This window comes from Cuculus canorus, chromosome 10, assembly GCF_017976375.1.
Source record: "Cuculus canorus isolate bCucCan1 chromosome 10, bCucCan1.pri, whole genome shotgun sequence".
Lineage (NCBI taxonomy): Eukaryota > Metazoa > Chordata > Aves > Cuculiformes > Cuculidae > Cuculus > Cuculus canorus.
In genome coordinates this window covers 18,727,742-18,746,596 of record NC_071410.1, presented here as the reverse complement: position 1 = coordinate 18,746,596, position 18,855 = coordinate 18,727,742, and the positions used below count along the sequence as shown (strand labels likewise).

The 18,855-nt window shown below is 44.1% G+C and overlaps 1 protein-coding gene across 6 annotated transcripts in view; it reads left to right on the top strand.

The window, feature by feature from the left end:
* The window catches only part of PAK3 (p21 (RAC1) activated kinase 3), a 151,018-nt gene that overhangs the window by 119,086 nt on the left and 13,077 nt on the right, over positions 1 to 18,855 (top strand). For all 6 annotated transcript variants that reach the window (XM_054075433.1, XM_054075434.1, XM_054075432.1 and 3 more), the window contains 8 exons: positions 265 to 396; positions 1,367 to 1,529; positions 5,159 to 5,222; positions 8,976 to 9,024; positions 12,134 to 12,246; positions 13,073 to 13,190; positions 14,029 to 14,128; positions 14,565 to 14,761. In XM_054075433.1, the coding sequence (XP_053931408.1) occupies positions 265 to 396; positions 1,367 to 1,529; positions 5,159 to 5,222; positions 8,976 to 9,024; positions 12,134 to 12,246; positions 13,073 to 13,190; positions 14,029 to 14,128; positions 14,565 to 14,761 (936 nt within the window). The remainder of the gene's footprint in view (positions 1 to 264; positions 397 to 1,366; positions 1,530 to 5,158; positions 5,223 to 8,975; positions 9,025 to 12,133; positions 12,247 to 13,072; positions 13,191 to 14,028; positions 14,129 to 14,564; positions 14,762 to 18,855) is intronic.

The following is an 18,855-nucleotide window of genomic DNA, read 5'->3' as shown; positions in this document are numbered from 1 at the left end:
TTACATTTCATGAAATTAGACTTTGACTAAGCATGACAATGGTTTAGTTGTTAGTAGAAATGAGAAACACCGAGGCAAAATAACAAAACAACACAGTAGTTTGTAACCTTTAAATTTTATTGAGCTGTACGTAGCTTAGAACTGAGGCCTGTAGCCACATCTAGATTGGTTTCTGATGTCTAAGCAGGCTAAAATAGTGTGCAGTTGTCAAACCTCCCGTGTGCCACAATGGTGACTGTCGCTCATGCTTCTGCCTGTCCACAGAGCACAAAAACAGCATCAGAACCCCCACTAGCTCCGTCCGTTTCTGAAGAAGAGGATGAAGATGATGAAGAAGAGGAAGATGACAATGAACCTCCACCTGTTATTGCACCACGACCTGAACACACCAAATCAGTAAGTCCTAGCTGTGGTTAGCACTGTGTTTGGTGTAATTCGGAGCTGCCTATTTCTGATCAGACAGGACTTACTGATGAAGGCTCTAGGGGCTGGAGTCCTGCTGTGACGTAGTGCTTCCCCCAAGCCACTGACACCAGGAAAATTTGGTTTTAACTTTCACGTTTAGTCATGAGTTTTCTGTGATTCCGGTAGGATCTGTGAATTTATTTTAGTATCAGATAAGAGGTAGGATTGTGTCTTTTAATGCTACCGGTCTAAAAGTGAGCAACTTTGTCCAGAGTATCTGTGTAGGCTCTCTGTCCGCAGTGGAGAGAGCAGTTGTCAGATGCAGTTCACGCTCTTACAGCGTACGCAGGAGAAACTCTTCCCTGAAGGTACCTGTCCCTCTCCACAGGCTTTGTAAGGAGTTAAATAGCTTAAACTACAGCCTTAACTTTTACATGACTAAAGTTTGGTGAGAAGGATCCTAATCAGCGATGCATTGTAAAGAGAAGGGAGGTGTCTGGAGGACTGGAACACAGTTCCTAATGGCCACTCCTTAGAGCTTGAAGTGCTGGTGAGAAGTCTGTTCAACAGTTATGATCAGAAAAGGGAAATGCTCCCTGCTTCTATTCAGACACATAGCAATTAAAAGGCATTTTATTACCCGTGAAAATGTATGAGCATCAAGGAACAAGGCTTTGGGGCCCTAAAGAGATCTATTTCTGTATCTTTGCAACACAGTAAATGCATTGTTTCAGTCATCTTTCAGAAAATCAATGAAAATTGAAAATGAAACTGGACGTGAACTTGTAAAACTAGCCTTTCATTTTTGCCCATTCACTTTGGGAAGTGGACAGCAAAACCAAATATTTTAGGAGTGCTGAATGTGGCAGACAGCATCTTCTTAAGGGTTTGCATTTGAAATGTGATCTCGGGGACATCTCTGCAAGCCACCTTTCCGAAACAAAATAATTTCTTGTCACAGATCTACACGCGCTCTGTAATTGAACCTGCCGCTGCGCCAGCACCAGCTAAAGAAGCCACCACTCCCCAACCTGAAAACTCAAACACAAACACTTTGTACAGAAACACAGACCGGCAACGAAAAAAGTCCAAGATGACAGATGAGGAGATCCTAGAGAAACTGAGTATGTATTCTGTATTTCTTGTCAGATAAAGCAGTGTACTGTCTGCGTGTCTCAGGGTTTTATGTCCAAATGTTCATTCGCAGTTTACTGTCACAGAGTCACTTACGAATCCCTACACGAACTGTGCTTGGAGGAGATGAGAGAGCGCTCTGGGCGTTCCTTCTGCCTCTGAGGGCAGCTATGACTGGATTGGCCCGAGCTTCCTTCTGCACTAAAGGCAAAAGCAAAGTTTGTCAGCAGAAGTTTGTGACCTAGTGAATGACCTAGTGAGCTCCTGTGTGATGGTGGTCCTGGGCTAATTGTATTTAAGCATATGTGGTGGTTGATCTTTTCTCTTTTGTTTTAACTCATATGGCTTCTCCACCTTGCCTACTTCCCCCCTAGTTGATTTTATGTTCTCTGCACTCTTTTATCTTAAATTACTTTCATAATTCTTTTCTGCTTGAAATAACCTGGGTTTTTTTTAGAGCCACTTTCATTTCAGTTTTACTAGGGAGAAAAGCCTGTAACGCTGAGATAAGATCGAACAAAATTCCATCTGCAATGAAATCATGAATATGTTCCACTAATTATAAAGCAGAAGTGGCCCAATTCTGCTTTCTTTCCTACTTAATTTAGGACTGATAAAGGAAAGTGCTTAAAGACATCAAAATAGCCAATATGTTTATCTTTTGTACGGAGTAGGGTATGCCTCTCTGAACTGGAGCCACATACCGGTCACTTTGTTGATTTTAGTGCTGTCATATTTGATGTGCATTGGCTTAAGTACAGGAAGCCATCCACGAACAATGAACTCTTGAAAGCAGTTACTCCAATTTTGAGGAAAAACTCTGGAAATCTGAACTGCAAAGTCGGTAGCAAAGTTGGAAAATTCTTTTTCAAAATATTTGTTCTGCGGTCTTTTTCTTTGTTCTTTTTCTAGTGTGAACTTCCATGAACTTCTTGTATCTGCTCTGATAGACACACAGTTCCATTAACAAGCTGAAAATAGCACCTAGCCAGACACCCACAACACCGTGTTTTTCCTGTTGCCCAGCGCAGCCCAGGATTGCGGCAGCATTTGGTTTAGTACTGCAGTCTCCTGGGAATCCCTGTCTCAGGGATGGTTAAGCTCAGCAGCGCAAGTGGAAGGGTACACTGTGTTATCTGGCACTGACATCCCTTCTTCCAGTCAGTTTAACGGGAGTCCCAGACTCTGCTGGTCACGTTCTTCCTGCTGAAGAGTTATTTTGTACTGGAGACGCACTACAGAGAAGCAGAATGAGAGCTTCATCGTATCTTATACATTTCAGTGAGATGGAACTATGAAAACCTAAGCAGGTCCTGAAAGTGTTAAATCCTTGACTTGGACTCTGGACAGTGCAGTCAGAGTATCTCTTGCAGGCCGGCACTTCAGGGCAGGACCACTTGAGGTTCCTTGAGCCTGCGTCAGCATCCTGAGCCAGCAGGCAGGCACGCCGTGGCCGGCACATCGAGAGAGGGGATTCTGCTCTGCTCTGGTGAGAACCTCACCTGGAGGCCCGCGTTCAGTTCTGGAGTCCTCAGCACAGGGAGGACATGGATCTATTGGAGCAAGTCCAGGGAAGGCCACAGAGGTGATCCAAGGGCTGGAGCACCTCCCATATAAGGACAGGCTGAGAGAGTTGGGGTTGTTCAGACTGGAGAGAAGAGAGACCTTAGAGCAGCTTCTAGAACCTAAAGGGGCTACAGGAAAGCTGTGGACAGACTTGTTAGTGAGGTGTGTTGTGACAGGACAGGGAGTAATGGTTTTAGACTAAGAGAGGGCAGATTTAGACTGGATATAAGGAAGAACTTTTTTACAATGAGGAACAGGTTGCCCAGGGAACAGGGAAGTCACAGAGGGCCCATCCCTGGAAACACGCAAGGTCAGGTTGGATGGGGCTTTGAGCAGCCCGATTGAGTTAGAGTCCACCTGCAGGGGAGGTGGATTGAATGACCTGTAAAGATCCCTTCCAACCCAAAGCATTGTGTGGTTCACCCTGCCAGCAGCATTGGGCACCAGCTCGCGTTCCTGTGTTGCCAAGGGGAGCGAGTGCCTCAGGGCAAAGGAAACCTCTTCTCCCGCAGCTCCCATTAACAGTCTTGCCAAAGCTAGCAAAATTGTTTTAGCAGGGAATGTACCAAGTGGTGTTCATGCCTCATCCTTTTGCCATGCTGGAAGGAAGGATTCCTGGCTAGGCATCCTGTCAGATACCCATTTGGATGCTAAAGCCCTCTGCTCCAGAGAAATGGCCTCAAAGGGGAGGGTGGTGGTTGCTCCTGCCTACAGTAGTGGCGCTTCACCTGGCTCTGGTTTGGATGCACACGTGAGCAAGTAAGCGTGTGTTTGTATTTGTGATACAGGAATGTTGCCAGATCGGCCAAACAAAATATTCTATGAAACATTGGAAGCCTTTCCTCCTGAACTAATCTTCTTCAAGTATTCCAGTTATGTACGCTCCAAGTTAAACCTTCAGAAGCCATTTAAATTGAGCCATCACTTTCGGCTTCATTTTATCTAGGAAACTACCAGACCAGAAAAAAATGTTATTTTTTTAATTATTCCTACAAATTTGTTGGAGTTTATTAGATTTTGGCTCTTTCTTTTGACACAAACACAGTATTTTAATTACTGCTTTCTTTCCTTCCCGCTCAGACTGTACCTACACCTCTGGGTGGGCCAGAAGCCATCAGGCAACGCATGCTTTAATTTTAGCTGTTGGGGCACATGAGTTCCCTGGTGGCTGGTGGACGTGGACTGTCCCACGCCCGGCGCCGGCCAGGCTGGCTGCTCCCGCTGTTGCATCCAGAGCTGCCGGGAGGCGGCAGCACCCCATCTGGCCTGGCTTCCCAACCGCATCGCCTGCGCTCATGGGATTATCGCCATCTCATTTGTGCAGCTGGCTGTGTCACAGTAGCGCCTGAGCAATATCGCTGCTCTTGTTGCCTATCGCGGCTGTGGTTATCTGTGAAGATCAGCATGGCTGCAGCGTTGAGAGTGCGCGTCAAATGCTCGTGACTGAGCCGAGTCGGGGTGAAGACAAGCAGGGTGGTTCTTAAAACGGCACAGGCTTCTTCAGAACTTAGCCTGGTAATAATTTATGAGGGTTCTACTTCTTAAAGCCCCATAATTATTGATTATAGTGTGAGATGCTGTTCTTTGAAAACATAAAGGCATTCCTTTGGCAAACAGCTGAAAGGTTGAGAGGATCCCCTCCTGGAAACACTTTGCAATTTCCTTCCTGTTCTGAAAATGGCACCTGTTCAAAAAATTGATTCCAGAACCCAAGGCGCATTCAGTCTTTGGAAGTATTAAACCTTCTGTTGAATCACACAGGGTATTTATTCCTAAGAAAATAAAGGGTCTGTTGTTCCAGCTCTCATTAACGTTATAGACAACAAAGACTTGTTGTTTTCTGATATCTGCCTCCTCTGAGTGTTTCTCCATGTTCTTAGCTTCCTGTTAAGGTAACTTTCCAAAGGACTATAGAAAGTCAGTCTCTGTGGAAACCATCTGTGCTGCGGAGCTGCTTTTTTTGTTGTTGTTAATCAACTGACTACAACTGGCTCACAACCCTAGACAGTGGGGCTGCATTTCTCATCTGCATCTCTAATTTTTTTTCTTTTAGGGAGCATTGTGAGTGTGGGAGATCCTAAGAAGAAATACACTCGATTTGAAAAAATTGGCCAAGGGTAAGTCCAGTCACAGGTACTTATACAAAACATGGGCCAGATATTTTGCTGGTACAGTATAAAGTGTGAAGTTGGGCAAGCTTCAAACATGTTCGGGTACTGGCTTTGGATTCTCCTGTCTCTCAGTACCAATCAGAGTTTATAACTGTGGTTAGAAGGCATCATCGAAGATAGCTTGATGCTGGCAATGTCTTGTCTGCAGCAAGGAGCAGGACCTGGAAGACTGACTGTCCCTTAAGTGTGTGGCACCTGTTTGCTTATTTTCTTAGGAGAAATCTTTTTTTAATGTCTCAAGATAATATGGCTGCATTTAAAGACAGGAGAAGAAACTTTATTGCCTAACGGAGCAACTTGCCATCTGGTCATTGTCAGAGAAATAACAGTTCTCAATAGCATTTCTTGCAAATATTTTGCTTAAAAAACTGTTTCAGTGATCAGGATTATATCCAGAGCTTAGAAATTGAAACCAGAGATTAAATAATAAACTCTTGTTTTCTAACAGAGGTCGTAAACCAAAAAATTAGTAATAAAAACAGTGTTGATACACAGAGTATGTGATGAGGAGGTGCATCATCTGCCCGATGGCAGCCTGTGTGGATCCTGCGGGTTTTAGGAGTTTACTGAAGACAATAAATGAAGATATTCCCTTTTTAAATTCAACTTTTCTTACTGTTAATAGAATGTATTTTAAGTATGTCCTTTGTGAGAAAGCAAGAACAAAAGAAATTACATCAAAATAGGGTGTTTGGGTTCCATTTTAAACACGGAGAGTCTCTCTGCTCGGTCGGAGTTTCTTTGGCTGCGTTGTAGTTCCAGGAGGGCTGGTGCTGTTTGTGTAACACCAGGACCACGCTGCTGTCAGTGTATGACAGAGCTGTTTGCTGTTATCAGGAGATACTTTTCTGCCTTAACTGTTCATGAGATTTGGACTCAGGGTTGCTCGTTGCTGACCTAGAACTGGTCTGTACTGCAGAAAGCCAGACACACTCGGGCTCTCTCTGCCATATTGTTCGGTAGGGTGCTTGTGGGAAGGTGTTTGTGCTCCATTCATTGTGTCCAAACCCTTTCTCTGGTTTCTGCTTGCTTTCTACCTGAAGCTTTGGTTCTTACTGTCATTTGTAAAATGTCAGTGGCTACTTAGTGCCGATCTCTCAAAAGATAAGCATCAACTGAGGAAGAAAGAATCGGAATAAACACGGCTGTGAGGCAGACTGTTGCTGTCACTGTGAGAATATGACCACCCCCCTCACAATCTTTTATTTTGACAGTCCTAGGAGTGAGCTTGTACAAAGGTGCCTCAGCAGCTGGTGGAAAGACAGGTGGTTTATACCTGGGCGGAAAAGCTGTCCAAATTGATTTCCTCCAGCTTTTAGTGCAGCCTGAAGATTGCATGCCTTTCTAACAGAGGAGTGAGTGTCCTGCCATAACCAGCCCGTGACTGTAATGCCGCAGGTCAATTTACGGTGATAGGGGAAGATCCTAAAGAAAATAATCATCATAAACAGGAACAGGATGGTCAGGAGGAACTGGACAGCTGCATGGCTGGGTTAGTGTGTCTCTCTGCAGCAGGGCTGGGCTGAGATGCACGGCCTCGGATGCTGCTGATGTGCTTAGATGATGCAGGTGCCAGTTCCTGCGCTGCCTGCCTTTGCCATGAGTTGGGTACGGTTATGCCAAAGGCGTAACACTACTGGTGTTGGAAGCGAGTAGTATTTTTGTAGCTGCTAATGAGAGCATTGCAAGGCAGGAAAAAGTTGGCTGCTCAGAATTGCAGGTAGAGTGAGATTTCTTGCATAAGGAAAAGCAACTTGACCAGCATTTAGCACTTCATGGCTTCGTACCGCTGGTAAGTTAATAAGCAGTGTGGTGGTTTGGTCACCACTTTGCAGTGAACATAGTCAGCAGTCCTGTACTGAAGAACAGCTTCAGTGCTGTGAGTCTGGTTTGTCATCTGTCTCCTGCTGAGGACTGAAAATGCTGCTGACACGGGAGGGAACTTGGTTAACCGGTGCTTGATAAGAGGCTGTGTTTGCTGGAGCGGTGTTAGCTCTTGCTAGAAAGACAACTTAGTATGGAGCCGTGAGCAGCCTGGGTTCAGGTTGGTTTTTTAACTTGTACTGCACTGCATCACAGTGACACAGATCTAATTGTGGGCCCTGGCACTTGCCTAACTGCATTAAACCGAAGATATTACAGAAGCGTTTAGAAGTTAGATACAGATCAGAAATTACAGTTGCTTAGAAGTTCATAATACAGAATCGCAGAGCTCTTTCAATTAATTCACAGCTTTACTTCAATTACTCACCTTTATCTAAACTCTTCACAGATGGCCTGGAGCATACCAAAAGCATCCTAATTTAAATAGCTGTTTTAAATAAACCCTGACAGGACTTTGCTCAGGAGGTACAGCACCGTGTTAGCAAGTCTGAGTAAATGGTGTTGGCTTTTATGAAAACAAATTGGATTAATCTCAACAATTAGTCATAGGAAAATGCATTTGCATTTATATTAAAAGAATGCGTAGCGTGCCCAATGAGAACATTGTTCTCAACACAGACATACGGTCTCTGGTGCCTGTTGAATTAAAATGCTTCAGAAATATTTCAGCCTGCAGCTAAACAAACAAGCCAGGGGATCATCTTAAAATAAGCAAACTGATTTTGCCGTTTTCATTTATCGGGGTGCTTGCTGGATGCATTTTCCCACTTCTCAGAATTCCCACCCTGGCTCTCCCTTGCCTTACTGCCCAGGCAGACATGAGTTTCTTAAATGATGGCACTGTAAATGTGTGGCTTAGCTCAGGAGGAAGCCCCGTTAGGGTTTACAAGCCCACAGCTGCTTTTAAACCCAAAAAGATTTCCTCTGATTGTGGCCTTTCCAGCCCTTCACATCCTTACAGGGGAAGAACCTCTTTTAACAAGGGGTTGATGGCAAACAAAACTCCACACTGTCAGTGCAGGTGAGCACGCTGTTTATTTCTGGTGGCCCTAGAACCTCTGTCTGCCACAGAAGCAAACCTTAGACACCATGAAGAGTCCTTCACGTATCTGATGCACTGAACAGAAGCACCTGCTGATGGCTTTTGACACACAAAGAGGCCGTCTAAGGATCTTCTGTTCTGAGTAGTTCTTCAGTTGTGTGTGAAACAATACATGCCTTGACCTGCTCTAGCTGTGACCTCGCAGGGTGGCTGGAGAACAGCTTCCTTGCGTGCTGTAGAAAGTTGGGCTTCAATCCTTTTCCTCAAATGGCTGTCACGTGTATTCAGGGGTCTCGGAATCACTGCATAGGGTTGCCTGAGTTTTGCAGATAGATTCAAGTAAGAGGTCTGAGAAGGCACAACCTGACTATATGTTACTTTACCTGGGAAAAACACACACACACAAAAAAAAAAGAAGATGAAAAAAAACAAAACAACAAAGCCAAACTGGTGAAAATGAAAAAAAGAATGAAATATTTTATTTTCTGGCTTTTGTAGACAACCTTTCCATAGGTTCTGAACTAGAATGATTTAATATGTACGTTTAGGATTTGCAGCAGCCCTTTTTATTCAAGTTAGCCCTAACTTTTATCTTGGATGCCCTGCATGGCTGAGGGCTGGTGGGCTGCTGCGCCGTGCGCTGCTGCCTGAAGGAGTGCATGAACAAAGGTGCTCTAGAAACACCACAGGTAGCAGAGATCTCCTGTCTGGGCTTGCTTTCACACAGAGGGACTAAACTGCTCCTCATTTCTTCACTGCTGTTTTGTTTCCAGGGCATCAGGAACTGTTTATACAGCAATCGACATCGCCACAGGCCAAGAGGTAAGTGTCACCAGCCCCAGGGTTAGGGTCCCCTTTGGTGCAAACCATGGTTGGGGCTTTCAGGTCACCAGTCAATGTTCACTGCTAAGGCTGTTCCTCCTAAGCAAGGGCTGATGTCAGCCTGTGGAACAGATCTGCTCAGGCTCTTCCTCCTAAGCACGGACTGGTGTCACCTGGCACAATCCTCATCCGCTGCCTTCAGTTTTTCAGTAAAAGTTCTTTAAGGGCAATATGGGTTTGTGCCTCAGTGACAGTGCTTACTGTGGCCATCCACTTCCCAGCAACTGTGGTGTCAATTAGTACCTGAAAAGGTGCCTCTGAGTTCCTGGGAGGAGGTCCTGGTCCCCCCCGTGAAGGGGTAGGAGCCTTGGTGTTCTCTGAGCTTGGTCTGATGCTTCACTCATAGCTATTAAGGCCAATTCTAAGATAATTAGTTTTTTATTTACTCTTCAGAACAGTTCAGTGCTCTCCACAGTACCGCTGGTCCCAGCCTGGCAGCGTGTTACATGGGCCCTGAATGAGTTTTTTAATGGAGAGAAATCTGTAAAGAAATCCCAGCAAGCTTTTGGGCCTGACAAAAACTATTATTTTTATTCCCAGTGTAAATGTATTGGTGTAGAAATTATTACAGCTCTGTTCCCCAGCATGCATGAGGCTGTGCTCTTCAGAGAACGCTGCTCTATGTATACAGTTTAACTCTGTACACGTACAGCATAAAATCTGCCTGTGGGTCTGACTGTAGTTCAGTTAGCAATGCAAACTGTACAATCTAAAGGCTTTAAAAAGGATCTAAAGCTACTGAAGAGTGTCCAGAGGAGGCCACAAAGTTGGCGAAGGGTTTAGAGGGCAAGTTGTGTGAGGGGAAGCTGTATGAGGAGCAGCTGAAGGCACTTGGTCTGTTCAGCCTGGAGAAGACGGAGGGGGGACCTCATCGCAGTTCACTGTTTCCTTACAAAGGGAGGAGGAGCAGGAGCAGGCGCTGAGCTCTTCTCTCTGGCCACCAATGACAGGAGCCAAGGGAATGGCAGGACGATGTACCAGGGAAGGGTTAGGTTGGACATTAGGGAAAGGTTTTTTATGCAGAGGGTGGTGGAGCACTGGAACAGCTCCCCAGGGAAGCGGTCACGGTGCTGAGCCTGACAATGTTCCAGCAGCATTTGGCCAACGCCCTCAGCCCCACGGGGTAGATGTTGGGGTTGTCCTGTGCAGAGACAGGAGTTGGATTCAGTGTACCTTGTGTGTCCCTTCCAACTCAGCACATCCTATGATTCTATGATCTGTTGTAATGAGTGGCCTTGGGAGAACCCTAGGAGTGGTCACGGATTCCCCTATTGCTGTGAGGATTAAGTGGCTTCATTATGTTGCTTAGACTTGGACAGACTTCTTGACTACCAGAAAGGATGCATGGACGGAAGCGGTATCCATTGGAGGAGGACACAGTGGCTCTGTCTTAATATATTAATGCATCAACCAGCTGATGGAGGCTGCTGACATTCAGTCTGAATTTATCTTAATCATAGGTGTAGACAGTAGTACTTTTTAGCATTTTTTCCATCGTGTGTTTCATCTTCAAAGTCTAATGCGACACCTAATTAAGGAGGGATCATGTTTAGGAGGCAGTTTTGTGTTTTAGTCATACCATAGCTGGTTGACACACATTGACAAATGACAAGATGTGTCTCAAGAGCAAAGATCTCTCCGAAACGATACAGTCGTGTTTAGGTTTTGTCAGTGACAGCCCGTGACAGCGTGTGATGTGGCTGCAGGGAAGCAGGGGCCAAGGGAGCGAGGAACAAATCTTGAAGGAAAGCAGCGCTACGTTGGACAGTCCCTGCAGTGGCTGGTTTGAAGTGGCCTCTTAACATTCGTTTCCTTTTCCAAGCCAGAGGTTTTGAATATATACAAACCCTGCCTGAAAATCTGGCTAGAAAACCGTGAATGAGACTGAAGGAGTGGTCCTTTTCATGCCAACGTCAAGAGCAGGACTCGACAGAGGGGGAGGCTCAGCCAAATTGCTTCAGAGGGGACAAAAGGCAGGCTTTAAGGAGCCCTGGGGCCGCGTCTCCCCGCCAGGTGCATCAAGGAGGAGGACTCTCATGGGACTGCAGGGGAAGATGTACTTGTAGGATTCTGTGGCTGGAGCTGAGCTGGAAGGCGGGGAGGGAAGCCGGGCTGAGCAGAGGGATGGGGCAGGATGGCTGCGGTGGTTCAGAGCCAGAGTGATTGTATTAATAATAAACAGGCAGGGTGGTGCCTTAGAAAATACCTTTGCTCTGTGGGGCTACAGCTTAAGATTTCTGATTTCTCATTTCTGGCTGTCTGCAAGTAGCTCTGAATCGTACTGGTAGTTTCTTATCCACCTGCAGTGCTGCTCTTTGCAGCTGCTCTTAGATAGAGGTCTAGAAGGGATCTAAAAGCCCTAAGCCCTGCTTATAACCCTGAGCATATCCGCGAAATACCGTAGAATGGATTATTGGGTTTTTTTAAACCCCCAAAATAATTGCAAATCTAAACTGTGTTGAAGAATGTTATCTAGATTTGTAAAATCAAAATTCAACGAGTTAGGAAGTGCTAGGATTATAATTTTTTTTTGTTGTGTAACCTTAATGATCTTTTTAGTACGGCATTTTATGCATAATGTAAGTATGAGTTTTTTATCAGTTGTGCAGTCAAGTCAAGAAAAACAGCAGTTGCTGAAATAATGATCAAAAATCCTATCATTGCTAAAGTATTACCAGCTGGTTTTATATATTTTCACAGTAACAAAATCACTTCCTGCTTGCAAAACATGCATGAATAATAGTGGTGATAAACTAAGGCCACTTGAGAAGAACGTAGGTGCAGAGTGTTGTTAGAGATTTGTGGTTGATAGTTTGAAGGCAATTTTTACAGATTTTACAAGGCAAAATGTGTACAACCCTGTGTCTTGTAATTGGCATCCAAGGAGGCAGAGAAATAGGGCTTTGTAGTGTAAGTTGCTGAGCTCTCCTTTCTAATAACAAGATAGTTTGGCACAGCTCTGCTACATCACTCAAAAACACTCACTCTGCATTCATTCTGATCTCGTGCAACAGACCGCTCAACTGAAGGGTTTTCAATGTCATTTTAGGTGGCCATAAAGCAAATGAATCTCCAACAACAGCCCAAAAAGGAACTAATTATTAATGAAATCCTGGTCATGAGGGAAAATAAGAACCCCAATATTGTTAACTATTTAGACAGGTAAGTAGTTTTGGTATTATCATGTCCATGTTTATTTACATACTCCAGGCCAAAGATTAACAACCCCTCTTTGGTTACTGGCTGACTTTATTATTTATACTCGTGTACGAGGCACGGGAGGTTGCGTTTTGTCTGCATTTAATCTTTTCTGACATATACAGTTTGCGAACTGATTTCAAAACCCAAGAGCACCCATATCTTACTAAAACGACAGCCTATGGATTCACTGCTTCCATGTTGTGGTGGCAGTGGTGTGCTTTTTCAAGGTGCTCATGTTCTCTGTGTCTTATGCTAAATGATAAATCATCATAGAAGTTATTTCCCTTGGGCTGTTCCCACTATTTTCCATTGCCGTGGATGCCAGGAAGACTAGGCTCTTGTTTCCAGAAACACATAATTTGCCAGTTTTTGTTTTTCCTGTTTCTGAATGTGTTTTATGTATGTTTTTTCAAACTATCGACTAATTCCTGTCCTCAGTGGTGCACCCTCCTACCATGGACAACTATGAAACTTGTGTTGCCCTGCTCCTGAAGTTAATCATGGAATTTATGTTGATGAACCAGATGATGCGCTACGTCCTGGCTCGAGATTTATCTTTGCTGTTACTAAACTGCATTTTTCACTTCCCATCTAAGACATCTAATTTTTCACTTACGTGCCTTTGTCATTTAGACCACACACATTTTAAGTAGCCTAGAAGGAATGTCTAGTAATTTTAGCCTGTCTTCACTTAAAAATGACCAGGAAACAAAAATCAGTTTTAGCCTTTTTCATAAGGTAGTTTAGCGATGTACGTTCATCTGAATGCCACTGTTTTTCCTTTCAGCTACCTAGTTGGTGATGAGCTCTGGGTGGTTATGGAGTACTTGGCTGGAGGCTCTTTAACTGATGTTGTTACAGAGACGTGTATGGATGAAGGACAGATAGCAGCTGTCTGTAGGGAGGTAAGGGGTCCCACATGTGCTTCCAGTTTCTTGGGCAGGGTGGTGCTTCTAAACAGGTGGTAAGAAGCTTATTTCATGTTCAGAGCTTTGTTACTGTGTTGCTTTTATAAAATGGAGAAGAAAGAGCATCTTAATCAAACTGCCTGCCAGTATGCTGCACTTTTTGTACTTTGTTATTATACTCTTATATACTATTATTGTACTATCTCTTTTTTTATTTTTAGTTTTACTGTTCTCAACTTTGCCTCTTTAAGCATTTGCCTGGAGCATCTCTGCACCGCATTCCTCGCGTGTAAAAGCAAACATGCTGGTGGCAGAATGTTAAAATAACAGTGAAGAAAAATAGAGACTCATTTATCACAGTCCTCAGCTTGAAAGGGTAGTGTTCCACCCAGAATGGTGTTTGCTTCTGAAAAATGACTAACATGCTCTTTCCAAACCTGCTCTAGAGGCCTACAATAAAATCTTTGTCATGCAACGTCCCACCCAAAAGTGATCCACTTCATACTGAAGGAAGGGGCTTTTTCTCTTTTGGCAAACAATAGTTTGTCATATGGATGGTGACAGCACATTCACTGCAGCAGCAGTTGCTCTGTCTGTGCTTTCAGGGTACAGTCTAACAATAATTGTCACGTCTCTTTCAAAAGCTAATGTTCCTTCATTTCAGAAGTTATTACTCTAATAGTGTTGAAGCAGTGAGCTATTCTTCTTGACAGCACAGTATTCTGCCATTACTCACAGTTCATCTAGAAATTAAATCTTTTAAAGCCATTTCTTTTCTTGCGCGATGAAATCAGGCCATTAATTTTTACCCTTATGTTTCTTTTTTATTTGTCAGTGCCTGCAAGCATTGGATTTCCTTCATTCAAACCAGGTGATTCACAGAGACATCAAAAGCGACAATATTCTTCTCGGAATGGATGGATCTGTCAAATTGAGTAGGTATTCTTGGTCAGGTGCAGCGTTCCCAGCATGTGGTGTGGGGCTGCTTTTGACTGACTCACTGCCAGTTACCCAAAAGTGACACCTGTGGTAGCGCACCGACCGCTGCTGCAGGCTGAGAGCACAATTCCAACATGCAGAGAAGTATAGAAAGGAAAAAGGTGTAAAGAGTGGCTTTGGTCTGTGTATGTCTCTTCCAGAGGGAGAGAGTTACAGTCTAAAGCTTCAAGTGAATAAAAGACACTGCGTGGAACTTAGGGGATTTTTTTAAGTGGCCAATTCAATATTTCCTTGGTACAGCACCGAGTGAACAGGGCACGGATGCTTTTTCCAGCTAGGTTCAACAATGCATTTTGAAGTATAGAGTGCGGATTTCTTTTGCTTGGTTTCATAATTCAAGCTGGCTTTAACAATATTTGTTTTTCTCCTCAGCTGATTTTGGCTTCTGTGCTCAGATCACCCCTGAGCAGAGTAAACGGAGCACAATGGTTGGGACTCCTTACTGGATGGCACCAGAAGTGGTGACAAGAAAAGCGTACGGCCCCAAAGTGGACATCTGGTCACTTGGGATCATGGCAATAGAAATGGTGGAAGGAGAACCTCCTTACCTTAATGAAAATCCTCTCAGGGTAAGGTGCAAATAAAACCAGATACCACTGTCTTTCTACTCTGTCTCATGTTTTCTCTCCCAGGAGACAAAATCCCATTCACATCAGGTTGAACAAGTTCCACCAAGGCTCGCTTTTAAAAACGTCACTGGGGTGTATCAGTGTATCCTGTAGCTTTGGTTACATCAGCGGGAGAAGCTCAGAAATGACGTGAGGCCAGTTCAGAAAAGCACCATTTCTGCCTTCAACCATGCCTGACGTTTCTCATGCTTTTTTTTAACTCTTTGAGCTGTATCTCTGACTGAGAAGTGTCTCTATTTGGGGAACTCTTATGAAAAGCATTTCAACTGTATCTTCAGGCAGAGAAGTCTCAAACTCAGACCATTGACAATTGCTTACCTGAGCCTTTCAGGAAGTGTCCCTGGTTATAGTAATGCCATAATTACCAAATACATCTCTAAAAGTGCGTTTTAGCACAGATACTTGCAGTAAACTAATATATTTTTCATGTTTTGAAGTTTTCAGTTTTATCCTAATGCCTTGAAATGAAATGAAATTTCTTCTACCAAATGAGCACATAGTAGCATACCAAGATAGAGCCTCATGACAGGCTGAGAGAGTTGGGGTTGTTCAGCCTGGAGAAGAGAAGGCTCTGAGGACACCTTGTAGTGACCTTCCAGTCCCTGAAGGGGCTACAAGAAAGCTGGAGAGGGGCTGTTCACAAAGGCTTGTGGTGATAGGATGAGGGGCAGTGTCTTCAAACTGGGAAGGGACAGATTTAGACTGGACATAAGGAGGAATTTCTTCACCATGAGAGTGGTGAGGCCCTGGCCCAGGTTGCCCAGGGAAGCTGTGGCTGCCCCATCCCTGGAGGTGTTCAAGGCCAGGTTGGATGGGCCTTGGGCAGCCTGAGCCAGTGGGAGGTGTCCCTGCCCGTGGCAGGGGGTTGGAACTGGATGGGCTTTAAGGTCCCTTCCAACCCAAACTATTCTGTGGTTCTATGATAGCTGAAAGAAAGTTAAACACAGCACGGTTAATTCCTAATAGGATGCAGGAATTTATAAGGAAATACATTTTGACCTATGTGTATACATAAATAATTTTTATTAAGGCTGGAATTAAACCAGAGCACAACCTGTAGCTTTTCTCGTAGTAGTAAGGCTGCGCTCCCTCTGGTCTGTGGCACCCAGACTGTGAATTGCAGACCGAAAAAAGGAACAGAACAGTTAGGAAATCTCCCCAGCTGTGCTACTTAAGGAAGGAATACAACAATTATACGAATTCCAGTCTTCCACTCTTTTTAAGAAAGGTTTCTGAGTTTCCTCAGAAGACTTCTTTTGGATTGGTGGGTGCGCTGGGGTTTTTGGTTCCAGTGCACACATGTGGAGCAATGTGCGCTGTGCCACATTGTCAGGTGAGATGAGAAAGGAGCGGGTTTGGATTCAGACTGATGCTGAATCAGCAGAGTGCACCACGGCTGGCAGAGCGTTAGGACGCCTGTGTCACTGCAGCCCAGTCTGACCAGCAGACACTTCTGCACATCACCAGTTTCACTTCGGTTTCCTGAAAAAGAAAAAAAAAAAGACGACCCCATGTTCTCCGTGATTCGATGGAAGACCTTTGCAAAAAATGCATTTGCCTTGTGCAAGGCAGCAGAAATGGGTGAAGAGAATTAGCGTTACTGATTTGGGTGCTGAAAATTCCCTCCTTCCTTCACCTCAGATGTTGATAGGGCTGCTCGAGAAGTCCCAGGTCAACTCTTAGAAAGATAACAGGATTTCTTATCTCTGGCGAAACTCACATTCAGCTATTCCTGCCCTTAGCTGAATTGCTTGAGATGCTCTTTTTCTCCATTTGACTCATCTCCTCCTGGTGTGAAGACCAACTTGAACACTTCGAGCTTGAAGGCATCTTCAGGCATCTGAGTAAAATTGCAGAATTTCAGTAGATTAAAGTCAGGCATCTGAAGTTGGTACCGTCTGTATTGGCTTCCTGGACTCTTGCAGAGGTTGTTGCCCTGAGCTGGGAACAGTGAACAGCTTGTGATGGACCTCCTGAAGTTCTAGCTTTATTAAGGTAAATCAACCCCAACAAGGACAGGTTCCCTCTGCTGTCGTATGTGGAATCAGACACTTCAGCAAGAGGTCTCAGCTGCATCCAAACAGGAGAGTTTCTGAGCAAGGCGTGATTTTTCGGCAAAGTTTTTTTTAGCTGATGGCACAGAGTGGTTGTTGCGTTTAATAAGTCACACTTAGAGCACATTCAGGGAGTTCTGCAAAGCCTGGAAACAAAAGGATGCTTTTTCATTTTTATGAATGATTGATTTAATAATGGAAGGCACGCAGACGCTTCAGTTTCTGACACTAATTTAAATACAGAAATAAAGTATAAGGGCATTAGGGGATCATTAATCACAGAGTTAACAGCAGTCTTAATGTAGATGCATGTGTTGTTTTGCCTGTGTAGTGCAAACATATCCCGTGTTGCTCAAGTTCTTCCACCCTATGCAGAATTCACAAGAAGGAACCATTTTCCAGCCATAAGTGTCCTGGATATTTCTGTTATGGTATTTGTTTTCTGTCTCTATAATTTCCTTCCATCAGGAATATACTTAGGGCCTGATGGGCAGACGCTGGTGCGATAAATACCCTTCGAAATGCAGGTTAGAAATCTGCAGTTTCAATAAAAAAAAAACCAACCCAAACCAAACCCTAAGCATTTCTGTTTGCTTTTCATTTATTAACCACAGCACATCAACTTTCCTCAAAACTGTAGCATATTTTCCGAATGCTGTGGCTCTTCTACAATTTCAGGCTTCTAAAGCATCAGTAAATTGTTCTGTCGTGTGTCTGGGTGGCCTGGGTAACTTTAGGATATCGTTTTCATGGACTGCAGCTATAGTTGTATACCAAATCCTTTCTTGTTTCTTGGTACCTTAAAAGAATGAATGAGCTTATTGCCCCTTTGCAGCTACTGCAAACACTCATTTTCTGTGTACCGCACTTGGTTTTCTCTGCCAGCTGCATCATAGGAAACTGAAAGATCAATGAGAAGAAGGTACTTGCGCTTCCCACGGACCATTTTTGTTGTTGTAGAAATACTGTAGAAGTGCAGTACCTCACTAGAGATGACTGTGCCTCGTGAGTCATGTTCTGTGAAGGAACAAGCACTAGAAGAGCTCCATTTGTCCTGGTGCTCCTGTTTCACAGTCACGGATCATAGCTGGGAGATGATTTCCAAGGTTGAACCGGGTGCTGTATTCCTTTACCACAGGAGAAGTAGCGTGGTTTAAACACAGTGAGGACAGGTGCTCCAGCTCACCACTGTGTCTGGCCACTGAGGCCAGCGACGGATGGACAGGATAAGACTGATTTTGTGACATTTATGTTATGGAAAAAGTAAAGAAACTTCCCTTTATTGTTTGTACTGTGGGATAGTTCATTTGCCTTTTTAGGCTTGGAAATTTTCCTCTGTATTTAAGAGGATAATGACAAAGTCAATTTGGTCACAGACTATTTAAATGCCAGTCGTGCAGAACTGTTATTATGATAGATATTTTTATGGGAGATTCCTAGGTCTATTTCTATTATTATTACTGTGTATTTTAGACATATTCTGCAAGTTCAAGTTTGAATTGTTCAAGATGTTTGTCTCGTGTTTCTAAATAACATCTTTCAAAAGCAGAATGAACTCGTCTCTCTAGCTTCTCAGCATGTTAGACCTTGAATACAAGTGAACTGCAGTGGATATGATCTGTGCTTTCCAAATTCACATTGTAATTCCTTAGCCTGAGGAATGTCAGGAAGACTTGCTAAGCTGCATGAATGCTGTCAGCTGCATGGAAGTGAGCATCCTTGGCTTTACTTAAGAAACTGAAGTTTAGCTTAGGGTATAGATGCTACTGAGGAGGAGAAAGGTTCCCGTGTGCATGGAATGACTGTGCATTCAGAGGAGCAGCTGGATGTTTGTGCACGTTATGGAAGGGGATTCAGAGAGGACACAACCCTTACACAGAGACGAATACTCCCGAGTTCTCAGGTAGCACTTTGCTTTGGGTTTTAAGTTGTTCCACCTCTTCTTTCTGTGAAGATGACCCTGAAAACATGAAACAAGTG